Source organism: Colias eurytheme, chromosome 4 (genome assembly GCF_061535395.1).
Source record: "Colias eurytheme isolate Ceu_HAF_F1 chromosome 4, ilColEury1 Martin Lab GWU primary, whole genome shotgun sequence".
NCBI lineage: Eukaryota > Metazoa > Arthropoda > Insecta > Lepidoptera > Pieridae > Colias > Colias eurytheme.
This window is the reverse complement of record NC_142983.1, coordinates 1,681,651-1,697,148: the sequence shown is the minus strand read 5'-3', so window position 1 is coordinate 1,697,148 and position 15,498 is coordinate 1,681,651. Positions and strand designations below refer to the sequence as shown.

Genomic DNA, 15,498 nt, shown 5'->3' with positions numbered 1-15,498 from the left:
ATACCCAATTATCCTTACTTTTGGATCAACCTATACATTTAATATGAAAGATTTTAGCTTTTTATTTTTGGTTTTTTGGTTTTCTGCTTTAATTACTTCGCAAATTTGGAGGGAAGTTCATTTAGAAACTGTAAATAGACCTCCTCATTGTATTGCACAATAAGGACGTCACTTCGAAAATCTACTATGAATACAAAATGTATGGGAAATAAATTGTATGGGAGCGTTTAATGTAACATTTTTGGTTATTTCTCGTTTTATTTTTAAAAATTTATTATGGCCATTTTACTCATTAGGTTAAGTACTTTCGATATCAGTTTAAAGTTTTTTGATATCTGCAATAGTTACGGAATAATCGCTTGTGCACACTTAACGATTACACCCTGTATATTATCATGCTAAGCTAAGACCAACATGAGCGGAGCCACGCGGGTGAAACCGCGGAGCGCTAGTTATTATAAATATATTGTAGATGAAATTACGCTTTTCCTTTTATCACTGTTAGTTTCGATTAATATTTGCAAAAAAAAGTCTGACTTATCTTACCTATAATAATTTCTTAGATATGATTCCCCCTGGCATACGTATCGAAGTGCCAAACCCAGTGGCTGATTTATATACGTTTTATGGAAGAATAGAAATACCTGGGCAGGATAGTATGCTCTTAAATACTGATAATATCATGCTGAGAGGCTCCCGGGTAAAGAACACGGAATGGGCTATAGGATGTGCTGTGTATACTGGTAAGATTTTAGGGTAATTTGTGGAATTATTAACGAAAATTTTGGTGGGAGGTCAATACATTGATGAAATGTTCTGAACCAAATAAAATTGGTAGAAATTTCTAAATCTTTTAAATAAATAAACAGGATGTTACAAGAATGAATTTCCCTTTGCCACAATCAGTTTTTAGAACATTGTATTGATCATTCTTTAAGCTTTTTATGCTATTAAAAGTTGTAACCGAAAATTCAATAAAAACTGCATATGATAATGTTGTTGCAATGGTAGAAATATATACATTTTTTAACCCATTTTGCAGGAGAAGAAACAAAACTGGCGTTAAATTCTAAATACGCAAGCAACAAATTCTCATCCAGCGAACTGGCAGTGAATTCCTTCATAGTTCTCCTCATTTACATTTTAATTTTCGAAATGACTGGTTCTCTAATAGCAAAGATATTACTAGAAATGTGGAATCCAGAGAGATTAGAATACTTTGGCTTAGACACGAGTTTTCCCTTGACTTGGGGCGGAGTTTTGCAGGACTTATTCTCGTTTCTGCTATTGTATTATTATATTATACCAATGTCGTTGTATGTGACGATTGAGTTGTATAAGTTTATAGGTAAGTTATTTTGACTATTTGTAAAATTTCTTGAAATGAAATGAAAAAATGAATGAAACGAATGAAATGAATCGAATGAATGAAATTAATGAAATGAATGAAATGAATCGAATGAATGAAATTAATGAAATGAATGAAACGAATGAAATGAATGAAACGAAATAAATGAACTTGTTTGTGTCTTTGCGGTGGATAAAGTTTTCGATATAAATATTTTTGATTTTGAATATTTAGACCTCGATGATAACAAGAAAGTAGCTGTACTGATAATAAATGTTAAATTTAAGAACAATACATAATCTCGGAATATCAACTAGTACCTACCATAGAAGTATCTATCATCTATTTATATATCTATTGACTTGTCAATAGTATATTTTATCTTGATACATTAGAACGACCAGAAAAATAAGAATAAGGACAAGTTTAAACGCTGTTTTAAAGTTAAACCATTACTTTATACCCTGAGTTAAAATAAGTTATTTTTTCGACGATTTTGATATCTTTAAACCTTGCCGAAGTAGTTTCACTTCTGACACGTGTGCTCGGCACTCACGCTCTTTAGATGAAAAATTATTACCATTTACCATTTCATTAATTTAATGAATTTAATTCATTTCTATCATTTCATTTGTTTTGGCGGTAATAGTTTAATTTTATATCAATAAAATCACCAAAAAAGGAAAAAAAAATTCACTTTTCCACAGGAGCCCTCTTCATAGGTTGGGACGAAGACCTCCGCTGCGAGGAAACCGGCCGGCCAGCTGTCGCAAACACTTCCGACCTTAACGAAGAATTGGGGCAAGTGGAAGTCCTCTTTTCGGACAAAACTGGCACTCTTACCAAGAACCTGATGGCTTTTAAAGCCTGTTCTATAAGAGGGAGTATGTTCGAGGAAAAGGAAGGGAGATTGTATGATACGGGGAGGTTAGAGGAGCCGGTTGATACGCTTCAGGTCAGTGGGGATTTGTAAGGGAGGGCTTTAAAGGTTTTTTTTTTGCTATTTTTATAAAGTGGGATGTGTGAAAATTTATGTAAAGTTTCAGTGTTGTCCTGGTTTAGTAAATAAGACGCGGGTTTGAATCCCGCGTAGTGATCTAAAGTTTTATATTTATAAATTTATCATTTGGGAAGCATTTGAATGCTATAAAATGAAATATTGAAATGATGTTATTACTATAGTTGTAATTTTTGTAGTGTTACCGTTACGTATAGTATAATTATTTAATTTTTTTATTGTAAGGACTTCTTTTTATTTTTGTTTTAGCCCCCACTTCACTTGTTTGTTTCTCGAGTAAAATTTTATGCTATTAAAACACTAATAATCTATCTATGTATATGTATATATATACAACTATATGTATAGTTAATTTCATACAGACATGATAAAGGAGAAGATACAAATAAACAGTTTATATCCGCATTCGATTATTGTGCAGTGCAATAATAATTAATAATTATCGATTACATATAAAGATTATTATTTCAATGCCAAATACAAATCACATGTCGATTTAATACAAACCACGTTTTTTACAAACAAAAATCAGCTTCCAATGCTTATCAATTGATAAGCGAATGCTATCAAATATTTACTTTTTGCACTATTTTCAATATCATATCAGAATTCTTAAGCGAATTTTGTAGTGCAGAAAAATGTCATACCAATTTGTTTTTCCTTATATAAAACACCTTTTCAGAAATAACACTTTCCCCAATACAAGTACTGTGCTGTTGAAGGCACAGCAAAATTCTGAGTTCCTTTTTGCCAAAGGGCTGCCACACGTTTGTTTTTCTTTATGTAGTTTATCTCTTTTTGTATTTATTTTTTAAATTTTATTTTCTCTTTTTAATATTCTTCAAAATCTTAACACTATCCTTAAGTGACTTTTCTATTCCAGACAGACATTAAATTTTTCTTCAAAATCATCGCTCTATGCCACTCCGTGCAAGTCTCTAACGAGGACATAAAGAAATTGAGTGCCCGTCTCTCTGGGACTGGGAATATGCAATTAATGAATTTCTTTCGACGCAAGAAAATTACTAAAAATAGTGGGAACAGCACAGTGATAGATAGCGTGACTTGGAACGCTATTATAAATGAAAATGGTAGCAAAATGGATTACCAAGGCAGTAGTCCTGATGAAAAAGCCCTAGTCGAAGCAGCAGATAGATTTAAAGTGACCTTTTTAGGAGAGGAAGGAAATAGTTTGGTTCTAAAAGTTGGGGAACAAACAGAAATGTATGAAAGACTGCAGTTAATAGAGTTCTCGTCGGAAAGGAAGCGAATGTCCGTGATCGTGAGAGATAAGGACGGAAAGGTACTGCCCTTGGCTAGTTTGATTGACGTTAGTTAAGATTATATCCGATTGTAAATCTGCAGTTTACTATTGGAGTTAAAATTGATATACTATATGCTTATCTATATCGGCTTTTCTTGTTTCGATAGTTTGTTTGGAAACAAGTAAAAATAAGATAAATTTCGAAAATTATGGCATTGATATTTTACAAAATAATCTAATATTAGTTTTCAATTACGATATTATCGAGGACAAACATGATGTCAAAATATAAAATCATAATGTTACAGATAACGTTTAATAGGCAGATAAACATTAATTCTTAACTAGGTTCTCACGACTTTGATCCTAATTCTTAACATTAAATAGAGTAGACAATTCCCTCAAAACCATCTTAGAACTATTAATTCAAAATATACAGGTTAGAGGAAAGGTTAAATTAAATTAGTTAGTACTAAAAAAGTCAGTTATAGTTTTTTGATGTACCTACAAAGCAATCAAATTAAAAAGCCTATTATTGACCTTCTATTTAGGTATCCTTATTATTTTGCTTGAACCTGGTCATAATAATCTTCGTATTAACGCTAAATTATTTATTTCAAATATCACAGATGATTTTCTATCTAAAAATAATTCAAAATCTTGAACATTGATGGAATCAATTATATTTCTTGTAGGTAGACGTTTTTTGAATAATGTTGTTCCCGCCTTTTTAAGTCTTGTTAATTTTCCCACCTCAATTTAAACTTATTTGTAAAAATTCACTATTAATAACTATTATTTTCTCAATTCAATAAATAATCGATTATAAATCATTTCAGATTTGGTTATTCTGTAAAGGAGCGGAAACATCAGTGTTCCCAATATGCAAGGATTCTGTACTAATAGAGGAAACAGACAGAGATATCAACACGTTCGCCAATAAAGGCTTAAGGACGCTGGCCATTGCGTACAGGGAAATACCTAGGGAGGAATATGAGAAGGTTACAGAATGTGAGTAGAGAACATTTACATTAAAATTTGGCTCAAATTATATATAATCTAAATACTTATAAACACTGCACAAAAATGGTGCAACACGCTTTATTAACCCTTGCAATCAATGGCAATCAATAACAGTTCATTTTTAAATGTTCTCAAAAAAGGTGAAGTAAATCTGTCTGTCTTTTTATATCATAAATCGAAACATTCATTGATTAGTACGTTTTTTCCTCAAAAGTTGGGTTTTTAAGCCTCCATATACAATCACATGTTACGTATGTTAACATTATCAGCTTAATTATCAGTTAAATCTACATTTATTACGTGTATTCAATCTAACAAATAAAGTGTTTTAGGGGTAATCAACAAACATATAGTAAGAAATAGCTGATAAGACAATTAATAATTTATATATTTATGACTTTCTTGTGAATGATTATTTTAATTTACGATTTCATTGAACGAAGAGAGATCCTTCGAGTCAATTGTTATATAATACCTATACTAGATCTCCGTCGTTTGCTCCTCTTTCACGCAAAAACAGCTAATTGGATTTGTAAAAAGTTTTATACAGGGATAGATTGCTCGGGAGTCGGGTATTACGTGAATGATTTCTATGTATTTTACCTTATCTTTTAAACTTATCCGTGAGTCAATAAATTTATCATTATATGGCTTATTTAATTTCGTACACTAATTTCGTTAATTTAATGAGGTGATGATTAAAGATACTAAAGATAATCTTCAAAGTTAAATTTTATGTTTTTTTTTTTTAATTTGTTTTTAGAATGTAGGGAATTAAGACAGAGGGCATAACTTTCTTCACTTGATATGAGATAGAAAAGTACTAAATATCTTTTCTTGTGAGCCTTCTCAAGACTTCTTTTTTATAAAGTTTCAGGTTTGAAAGTCTTATTCTTTGTTTTGGAAACGAATTCAGTTTAAATGATCAATTTAAATGTAATTATTGCTACCTATAGGTGATCAACAAATACCTCTACCTAATTAATAATGTTTCATATGGCTTATAAAATTATTCACGGTACTCGGAATGCTACCTCAAATTATTATAATACCCCTGAGGCTTTTTCACAAAACCCTTCACAATCTTCTGTAAACTCGATGGTACTGTTGAGCATCGAAAATGAAGAAATCCATAAAATTATTTGCAATCTTAAAGACAAATGTGCTGTTGGCTGGGATGGGATACCCACATCTGTCCTTAAATCTGCGAGGCATGTACTCGTCCCTATTCTATGTCACGTTTTTAACCTTTCTATCTCAAAAGGCATATTTCCAACTGTTTTTAAGAGAGCTGTTGTCCACCCGATCTTCAAGAGTGGAGATAGAGATGGTGTCTCTAATTACCGCCCCATATCTGTGCTTTCAGCTATTTCTAAAATCTTCGAAAAAGTGCTAAATAATAGGCTCCTTACTTTTCTGAACTCTAATAATGTACTTTCAAAAAACCAATTCGGTTTTAGACGTGGCCTATCCACAGAAGATGCATTGTTATCTTTGACTAATAGCATTATTAATAATTTTGAACAAAAAATGAAATCTGTTACTCTCTTTTTGGACCTTTCTAAAGCATTTGACACTGTCTCTATCTCTATTCTTTTATCTAAATTGGAACGCTGTGGTATTCGAGGCTCTGTTCTGGATATTTTTACAAGTTATCTTTCTGAACGTACGCAGTGTGTAGTTATTAATGATATTCTTAGTGAGCTTGCACCAGTTACTTTTGGCGTACCACAGGGTAGCGTTTTAGGACCTACCCTGTTTCTCATTTACATAAATGATCTATGTAACATGACTATCAACAACTGTCAAATAATTTCGTATGCCGATGATACTGCTTTGATTATCCATGCCCGAACTTGGGAAGAGGTTCGAAGTGTCGCTGAAAATGCCCTAAATATTATTCAAGAGTGGCTCCGACAAAACCTTCTTACTCTAAATATTGTTAAAAGTAAATACATAACTTTTGCCCCCAAACTTTCTTCTTTGCCCCCCTCAAGTTTCAACATATCCGCCCACGATTGTCTCAAGACCGACCCTTGTGTTCAATGCAATTGTATAAGTCTTGAAAGGGCCACTAGCTTGAGATATCTGGGTGTCACAATTGACCAAACGTTCTCGTGGAAGCAACAGATTGATACTGTATGCTCTAAAATCAGAAAACTAACATATGTGTTTAAACGCCTCAGAGGAGTCCTAGATTTGTGTTACTTAAAAAATGTTTACTATGCATTGATTCAGTCGGTTACCTCTTATTGCATAACATCCTGGGGAGGTTGTGTCAAATCGTTGATGATACGACTGGAACGAGCCCAACGGGCTATCCTCAAAGCTCTCGTTAACAAACCTCTCCGCTATCCAACCACCGAATTATATGCCCTTTGCCAAGTTCTTACCGTAAGACAATTGTTTATTCTCAAAGTTGTTTTGAGGAAGCACTCAGATACCGTGTATGACTCAGACTTCATAAATTCTAGGCGCAGAAACGACAGGGTTTGTGTTATTAAATTTTGAAGAACAGCAGTAGCTAGTCGCCACTATCCTTTCATTAGTTCTTGTATCTACAATAAAATTAATCGGGTCCTTAATATTTACCCACTTTGTCACCATAAGCTAAAGACAATACTTCTTAAATGGCTTTTATCCCTCTCCTATGAAAAAACTGAAGAAATTATTAAAACCACCATCTAAACTTCTACATTCCTCACACACCTCTACACAACTTACATAATCTCGCTCTCACATATACACACACATACATACAATCTCACACTCTCACATATACATATACACACCTGCACATTTATGTCTTTTTAAATTTGTGTAATCGTCTTACTTACTTTTATTGTTTTCTTGTGTTTTTCTTTTGGAATTATTACTGTAAAAATGTTAGTCACTGGAACTTCTAATGTATGGAGGCGGGCGTTGGCATCTGTGCCACAGCTTTTTTAAGCTTTTATAGGTGCCATCGTTCATAAGTTTTTTGTATCTGTGTTTTTATTGTTCCAAATAAAGAATTTTGAATTTTGAATTTTTTTGAATGTAATAAATTATTTAAGCTGAATGAACTCGTGTATACGCCATTGTATTAGTGTAATATAACTTTGCGTGAACACAGGCTCCTGAAAAACAGTTTATAACTATATTAGGAGCCTGGGTCATTGAAAGTAGCTAATTATGGTGGAAAATAAACGATTTATTATTATTCAATACACCATAAAAGATCAAGAAATTAATTCCAGCTATAAAGCTGATCGAGTGCACAACAGCAGCTGGTCTCCAGCAAGTAACCCAGCAGTACCGGGTATTAGAGCAGCAGCTCACACTTCTGGGGGCTACAGCTGTTGAGGACTGTCTGCAGGATGATGTAGCTGATACGTTGGCAGCATTGAGACGAGCTGGTATCAAGATATGGGTGTTAACTGGGGATAAGGTGCGTAATGCGTAAACTTTGTGCTCCTTAAGGAGAAACTGGTTTCCAGCAAGTAGCCCAGCAGTACCGGGTATTAGAGCAACAGCTTACACTTCTGGGAGCTACAGCTGTTGAGGACTGTCTGCAAGATGATGTAGCTGATACATTGGCTACTTTGAGACGAGCTGGTATCAAGATATGGGTGTTAACTGGGGATAAGGTGCGTAATGCGTAAACTTTGTGCTCCTTAAGGAGAAACTGGTTTCCAGCAAGTAGCCCAGCAGTACCGGGTATTAGAGCAACAGCTTACACTTCTGGGAGCTACAGCTGTTGAGGACTGTCTGCAAGATGATGTAGCTGATACATTGGCTACTTTGAGACGAGCTGGTATCAAGATATGGGTGTTAACTGGGGATAAGGTGGGTTATATAGAGCAAATATAGGATACTTTAGCTGGCCTCCTATGTTATTGAAATCAAACTTGCCCCTCCTCATAACTTTTGATTAATAGTTAAAAAATGTCGAGAAGCTGAATAATTTCACTCCAGAAAAGTCAAATAAGTTTGAGGCTGTGTGTCAATAATTAGCATTCTGTTTCAGCATAACGTAATCTTTTTTTTCATACCATTTAAACCGATTTAAATTTTTTAATCCTTTCGCTGTTATTTCTTTCTAAACTTTGAAAATAATATTCCCAAATTCTAAAAATTATACCATAACGACATCAATTACCTTATTCCAGGTGGAAACAGCGATAAACGTGTCCCAATCCTGCGCACATATATCGGAAAACGACCGTCGCATGTTCCTAGTGGGCATAGAAGATGAGGAGGCCCTTAAGGATAGTTTAGCCCTTTGCCATCAAATGGTCACAGAGCCTGGGTACAGAGATCTAACTCTGGTCGTCGATGGCACTAGTATGGCGGCGGTTTTGGATACTGCTCTTGCGGACGAGTTTGTGGATATTTCTATGAAGTGTACTGCAGTACTGTGTTGTAGGCTGTCCCCAATACAGAAGGCTAAGGTAAATAGAAAAAGGTCTAACAAAACATTTTTCTTAGGTCTGGCCCTAAAAAAAATTAAGAAAAAAAATGCCTGTAAACTTTTGACTGTAAACAATTCTCTCTTGTTTTAGCGACCATACTCTATGAATTTTTTATCTACAGTACTTAAACTTCTTTTTTAATTCATCTGTCAAAGTATAAATGCTTACTTCATACGGAATCGGGAAGTCATTATTGCAAAAAAAAAAACATCATATATAATTGATAATTATACATACTTAACAACCCATAATATTGCACTTATAAATAATAAAACTTAATTCCAGATAGTAAAACTAATAAAGAATTGTTCAGAACATCCGATAACAGCGGCTATCGGCGATGGAGCTAACGACATATCCATGATACAGGAGGCTCATGTTGGCTTCGGTATTTTCGGCAAAGAGGGGCATCAGGCTGCAAGGTAAACATGAAAAAAATAATAAAAAAATTTGTCAGTATTTTGGCTTTTCGGTAAACATTTATAGAAATTTCAGCAAATTTTTTAAAGTATTTGAACTCCTTTATTTAAATTGCTTTTGTTAACCTCTGATGCTAAAAAAATATTTAAGTGTGTGTGTCACATTTTCTAGGTTCGAATATAGTTTTACCTTACTTACTTAGTTATCTAAATACGTTTAAACCCAATAGTAGAAAATGCTACCTTTAAAGATTAAAATTGAAATATTGTCCAAAAGCAATCTTACCCTATTTTTCCAGATCAGCTGATTTCGCGTTTACAAAGTTCTCGAAAGTAAAAAAGATGCTCCTAGTGTTAGGACACTGGTATTACCAACGACTTGCCACACTCATACTTTACTTCTTTTATAAGAATTTAATTCTAGGAAATATTATGGTAAGTTTTACACGTTATTCAATATAATATGTTTATTGTTCTTACAGAGAAAGAGATGGAAAGTGGAAAATATTATCTATATTACTGTTTACTAGAATTCTTTAGATTTTTACACTTTGCAATTCTGATGAAACATTAAAACAAAATCCATACAAATTCATCTTCATCTTTGTTAAAAATGAAACAGTTGTAATCACCTATATTGTCCAACTCATTTATGGTTTAATTTTATATTCTAATTTTAAGCATCTGTTCTCTATACCAGCATAGTAAAGTGTAAATAAATAGTCATTTAAATAAACTAATTCTTCCACAGTTATTCTTCCAAATCCAATCGGCGTTTTCTACGCAATCGGTATACGACAGTATGTACTTAACGTTCTACAACCTCGTGTTCACGTCAGTTCCCTGTCTCGTACTGTCTGTTACGGAACAACGGTGGCCTAAAGATTTATTACTCGCGTAAGTATATCTTACTATTTAATACAAATGTATATCTTTTAGACTGCCTCCTTGGTACAGTGGTTCACGCGTGAGCGTAGCACCGAGGGGTAATAGGCTCGAGTCCCGGTAGAGACGAAGAAAAAAATTGTCTCGGTCTGGCAGGACACAGAAGGACACACCTACTTGTCCCTATTGAAAATCGATCAGTGAAACAGATGGATAATGCATCTGCCCCTTACCCCACTAGGGGACATGGGACTTCACTTTATGTCTTTTAAATACTTTTTTTATGTAATTAACTGTAATTAAAAATAAATTCGTTTATCCATATTCGCTTGTTTTGCATATAATTTGTACAATGTTTGTAATTAATGTGTAATTCAAACACAAACTATTTTATTGAAACTGTAATTAAAATCAGGTTGTTATTAATCGGTTGCTGGTTTGTACCTAAGCTCGAAGGACCACTGAGTAAAGTACAATGTCAACATGAAAATTGTTTGATAATAATAGCCAAAAAACTTTAATGGTACTAACTCATTGTATACAGGGTTTCCCAATAATGGTAGATAATCTGTAACGTGCGTGTGGGGGTGGGCCGTGGGGTCACCTCCTCTCACGCAGAAAATTCTAACCCAAACGAGTCGCGATCTATGGCATTTTTTGTAAAGTTTAAAACCTGTAATTTCTCTTAATAATAGAGCCGGGATTTTTTTCTATTGTTTGAAAAATTTTCAATATTTATTTAAATACCATAAATATATACTTTAAAAACCTAAAATTCAATTGCATGATAGGTTCAACAAATATAACTTGGTAATTTTTTTCCAAGATGTTCAATATATATTATTTATTTGTTTCCAGCAACCCAATGCTATACAGGAACATACGGAAGAACCGTCTCCTGTCATGGCCGTATTTCGGCGCGTGGGTTCTATCCTCGTTATACCATTCTGTTGTTATCTATGCCTTCTCAAGATACTACCTGGCCAGTGACGTCATATCCGCTGACGGGAAGACTGTGGATCTATGGTGATTTTCCTTTTTAGTTTTGAGTCTTTTATGTGCAAATTATTAAAAAAGAGTAACCCGTTATTGGGCTAGAAGGTTTATATTGTTATTACTAGCTAGATAAATAAATTGATTCTCAAAGTAAAAGTAAAAGTAAAATACCTAAATACATTCATTTCATTTCATTCATTTTATTTCATTTCATTTATTTCATTTCATTCATTTCATTTTACCTATCTTATTTGTGATTAATATAATATGTATAAATTGGTAAATAATATACCCTAGTTCGGTGGTGTTGTGTTTTTTGTACCTAAAATATATGAAAAAAAAAGACGTGTGGCACTCGGGGACTGCCGCGTTAAAGCCCTGCTATGCCTTCAAGCCACACCTCCGTATTCGTCGGAGTGGGGAGCGTGAAGTTTCGTTACGGAATTTTTACATTCGGTCACCGCGCTCAAGACTCGCGATAGAAGCTATGCAATAGCTTAATAAATTATTTTTTGAAGTGAAAACTTCTTTAGCGGCGTTGAGCACTTTTTCTGTAATAATGGGTATAAAATCTTAAACTCGCGTCAGGACACGTGACCTGATCGAAAAAGCGTAAGTCGGATACCATTCCAAAATATCAAACATGCTCAACGTTAATAATCAAGTTTTCACTTCTGCCGGCACTCCCGGAGTGCAACCCGTCTTTTTTATAATTGATTTATTTTGTTGTCCAGGACGCTCGGGGCGGTGCTGTTCCACCTGTCGATGGTGTCGGTGACGCTAAAGCTGTGTGCGCACGCGCGGCGCGTGACGGGCGCGCTCGCGCTCTCCGCCGCGCTCTCGCTCGCCGCCTACGTCGCCTTCAACGCGCTCTACTCGCTGTTCTACGTGTGAGTACAGGGCTCCACGTTATACAGGACCAGTGGATTTATGTGTGATCTCTCTAATGCTGCTCCACTGTAAGTGCCTCTGTGCAATCTGCCCATGCTGATGGCTCACTCGCTGCAAACATCGCATTCAATGTGCTCTACTCGCTGCTCTACCTATGAATGCTATGGATTGAGCTCTATGCAGAGCATTTTTTACGTAGAGGTGAGGAACATGAGAGGCAAGACACTTTAAGAAGGCGGGAGTATTTAAAGTTATTTACAGGGTATCTAAACAGACCAGCGTTATGTCTAATGGCACGATTTCTTTACCTTTTTTTTTTTTTTTTTTTTTAACGTTGGGAAATGCATTTACGCATCCCCCTTGGCAGTTTTGCTGTCCAAGGGGGTATGTGGGACTCGCACGAAGCCATACCCACTAAAACCCAACGGTGGCCGTCTTTCGTCCTGAGCGGCGGGGGTTAACAGCCAGGCCTTATACCCCCGCTGAGCTGTGGCGACTGCTGCTTCTTCGCAGCCCTTCGAGGCCCGTGAGTGTACAATGGCCGCCGATATTAAATAATATCGCCGTCCATTTCCGGACCTACCCACCTTACGACGCACGATTTCTTTACCTGCGAGTGTCAGTACGCTGAAACACACATGCAAGCGCAGGTACGTGTGTACATAATATGAAAACAAAAGCTACGCGTTTTGCAGAGCGCCAAATTATTTCACGCAAGCGCAAGGACGCTTGAATGAAAGAACTAATAATTGCGCAAGTGCGTACCCACGCTAAAATTGTTCGATTATTTTTGTTTACTCGGCAACATGTCTTTGGTTGAAATCATTTGTAAAAAAATTGGTTGTCTGTAAAGTCGGTTTACTGACGATAGTTGAACGTGACAACGTCCGGTTGTGCTTCTTTGTCGCTTGTTCCACGCTCTCGCTTGCACTTCAAGCCTGGAACGCCTCAGAGCGAGGTAACGCCGCATGAGTCATGTTTTTTCGTGCGTGCAGCCGGCTCTATCGAATTATAAGACGTTGTCACGTCAAAAAAAAAAAAACTTTAATATTGAACTTTAACGTACACAGAAAATTATATCCTTCACATTCTATGCTGTAATACTAAATATTTTTTTTTTTCAGGAAATTAGACGGCGATGTCCTCGGCACATACACTCGCCTGTTAATCACACCATCCTTCTGGATATTGAACTTGCTCGTTATCATTGGCACATTAGCGCCAGACTTCTGTTTGCGAATTATAACAGAGAAATGGGCTCGGAGGAATATACGTATAGATAATAGTGATACTAACGTGTTCACTACTAGATTGTGAATTGTCTATGATTTTGTATATGGTGAAAAAAATGTGCTTAGCTTTCAAGACAAAGTGCTAAGAGAATAGAAAAAAAAGGGTCATAACTTCATTCCCGTCCGATTAGGGCCCTCCTGGCCTCCTCCACTCAAGCGACAGCCCAAGCCGAGGTTCGTGGTCCCCGTGGCGGGGGGACGCCCTTGTGCATGTCGCTACCAGGGTGAACCTTCAGTTCACCCCCGCGTCCGCGTTAAAATGTAGAAGCCCTTCTGGCTAACATTGAGAGACACCACACAAAAAAAAGGGTCATAACTTCGGGATATTATGTTCTGTTTAGCATATATCTGTGAGTTTATAAGGAATTACTGTGAAAAAAGGCGATTTGTACCTCAAAAAGGTCAATGAATATTTTATGTGAACACACGGAGATAATTGAAAAAAAAAAAGATATTTAGATAGCAAAGTGATTTGTGTGAACGTTTGTTCTTATTACATTTTTAAGAAGTTTTATATACATGTATTTTATATTAAAGTGTATTGATAACAATCATTTATTTGATACAATAATTACAAAATCCTACAGTTAATAAAAAACGATAGTTTCAGTATAATAAACAACTAGCTACTCCCCGCGGTTTCACCCCCGTGGCTCCACTCCTGTTGGTCGTAGCATGATGATATATATTATATCCTATAGCCTTCCTCGATAAATGGGCTATCTAACACCGAAATAATTTTTCAAATCGGACCAGTAGTTCCCGACATTAGCGCGTTCAAACAAACAAACTCTTCAGCTTTATAATATTAGTATAGATTTGTTAATAAAACATAAATACATAATTCGTATTAAGTAGATAATGTCTCGAAAGGGTGGAAAAATATATTTCATATTGAACATGACATCATAAAGTAAACTTTATGATTGACTATTTTTGATATTGTATTTTTAATAAGATTTTCAAAGTGGGTATCAGTATATTAGGCATTATGGTTTTGAGCTCTCATCTATAATAATTTATTATGTAAAGGTAGTGTTCTATTTCGCGTTTTCTTAAATTGTTAGTAAAATATTTCTAAGTGATGTGATATGTTATTGTATTATAGAGTGTAAGAGGCCAAACAAAGTTATTAAAACGGCTTAAATATTATTTAATTTATTAAAAATAATTTAATTTAATTGTATACATTTTTTTTAATTTTAATCAAGATACAGATAGACAAATTTTACATAAAATACAAATAATTTAATTGAAATCACGAGATTTATCAATTATTTAAAACAAGGATTTTAAGGATACATCTGAGGGCTCATCTAGAGCTCTCTTTCTATTTCTCTTGGCGGCATATCTTTCTTCCCTCTCATGTAGGTAACGAAATGCCATAATGTCTCAAAGCAGTATTCATTCCAGTATAGAAAAGAGACAGCTAAATAGCTATCTAGCGCCATCACTTTCCCACTATGGATACTGCTTTATGACATCATGGCATTTCGTTACTTGAGAGGGAAGAAAGATATGCCGTCAAGAGAAATAGAAAGCGAGCTCTATATTTGAAAAATTGAATATTACGGTTACTTAAGCACAGATTATATTCAGTTTCAAGTTATTTAAATTAATTTAAATTTTTTGTATGAATATTGTAAAATAATTTTACAATATTCATACAAAAAATTTACGTAAATTTAAATTCGAATTTAATTTTTTCAAATTTCAAATTAAATTCAAAAAATTTAAATTATATTTATTTGCAAGAATGTAGTTACAAATTATTATAGATGTATGTAATGTAATTATGTGTGCGTAAGCCATTATTATCTCAATGGCGTAAGCGCATTACCCAAAGAAGTAGCTATGATTTATTATTAATTTAATTTATTAAAAAAAAGGTATAAATGTCATCAAACT

At 34.6% G+C, this 15,498-nt stretch overlaps 1 protein-coding gene across 1 annotated transcript in view; it reads left to right on the top strand.

Annotated features, from left to right (window-relative positions):
* LOC149908743 (phospholipid-transporting ATPase IF-like) overlaps nucleotides 1–13,615 on the top strand; it is a 34,258-nt gene extending 20,643 nt beyond the window's left edge. The window contains exons 5-17 of the mRNA XM_090120321.1: nucleotides 564–743; nucleotides 1,043–1,348; nucleotides 2,056–2,303; nucleotides 3,250–3,669; nucleotides 4,470–4,641; nucleotides 7,893–8,083; nucleotides 8,805–9,086; nucleotides 9,393–9,529; nucleotides 9,826–9,961; nucleotides 10,278–10,423; nucleotides 11,270–11,437; nucleotides 12,142–12,297; nucleotides 13,423–13,615. Of these exons, the coding sequence (XP_089976447.1) occupies nucleotides 564–743; nucleotides 1,043–1,348; nucleotides 2,056–2,303; nucleotides 3,250–3,669; nucleotides 4,470–4,641; nucleotides 7,893–8,083; nucleotides 8,805–9,086; nucleotides 9,393–9,529; nucleotides 9,826–9,961; nucleotides 10,278–10,423; nucleotides 11,270–11,437; nucleotides 12,142–12,297; nucleotides 13,423–13,615 (2,735 nt within the window). The remainder of the gene's footprint in view (nucleotides 1–563; nucleotides 744–1,042; nucleotides 1,349–2,055; nucleotides 2,304–3,249; nucleotides 3,670–4,469; nucleotides 4,642–7,892; nucleotides 8,084–8,804; nucleotides 9,087–9,392; nucleotides 9,530–9,825; nucleotides 9,962–10,277; nucleotides 10,424–11,269; nucleotides 11,438–12,141; nucleotides 12,298–13,422) is intronic.
* The last annotated feature ends 1,883 nt before the right edge of the window (nucleotides 13,616–15,498 follow it).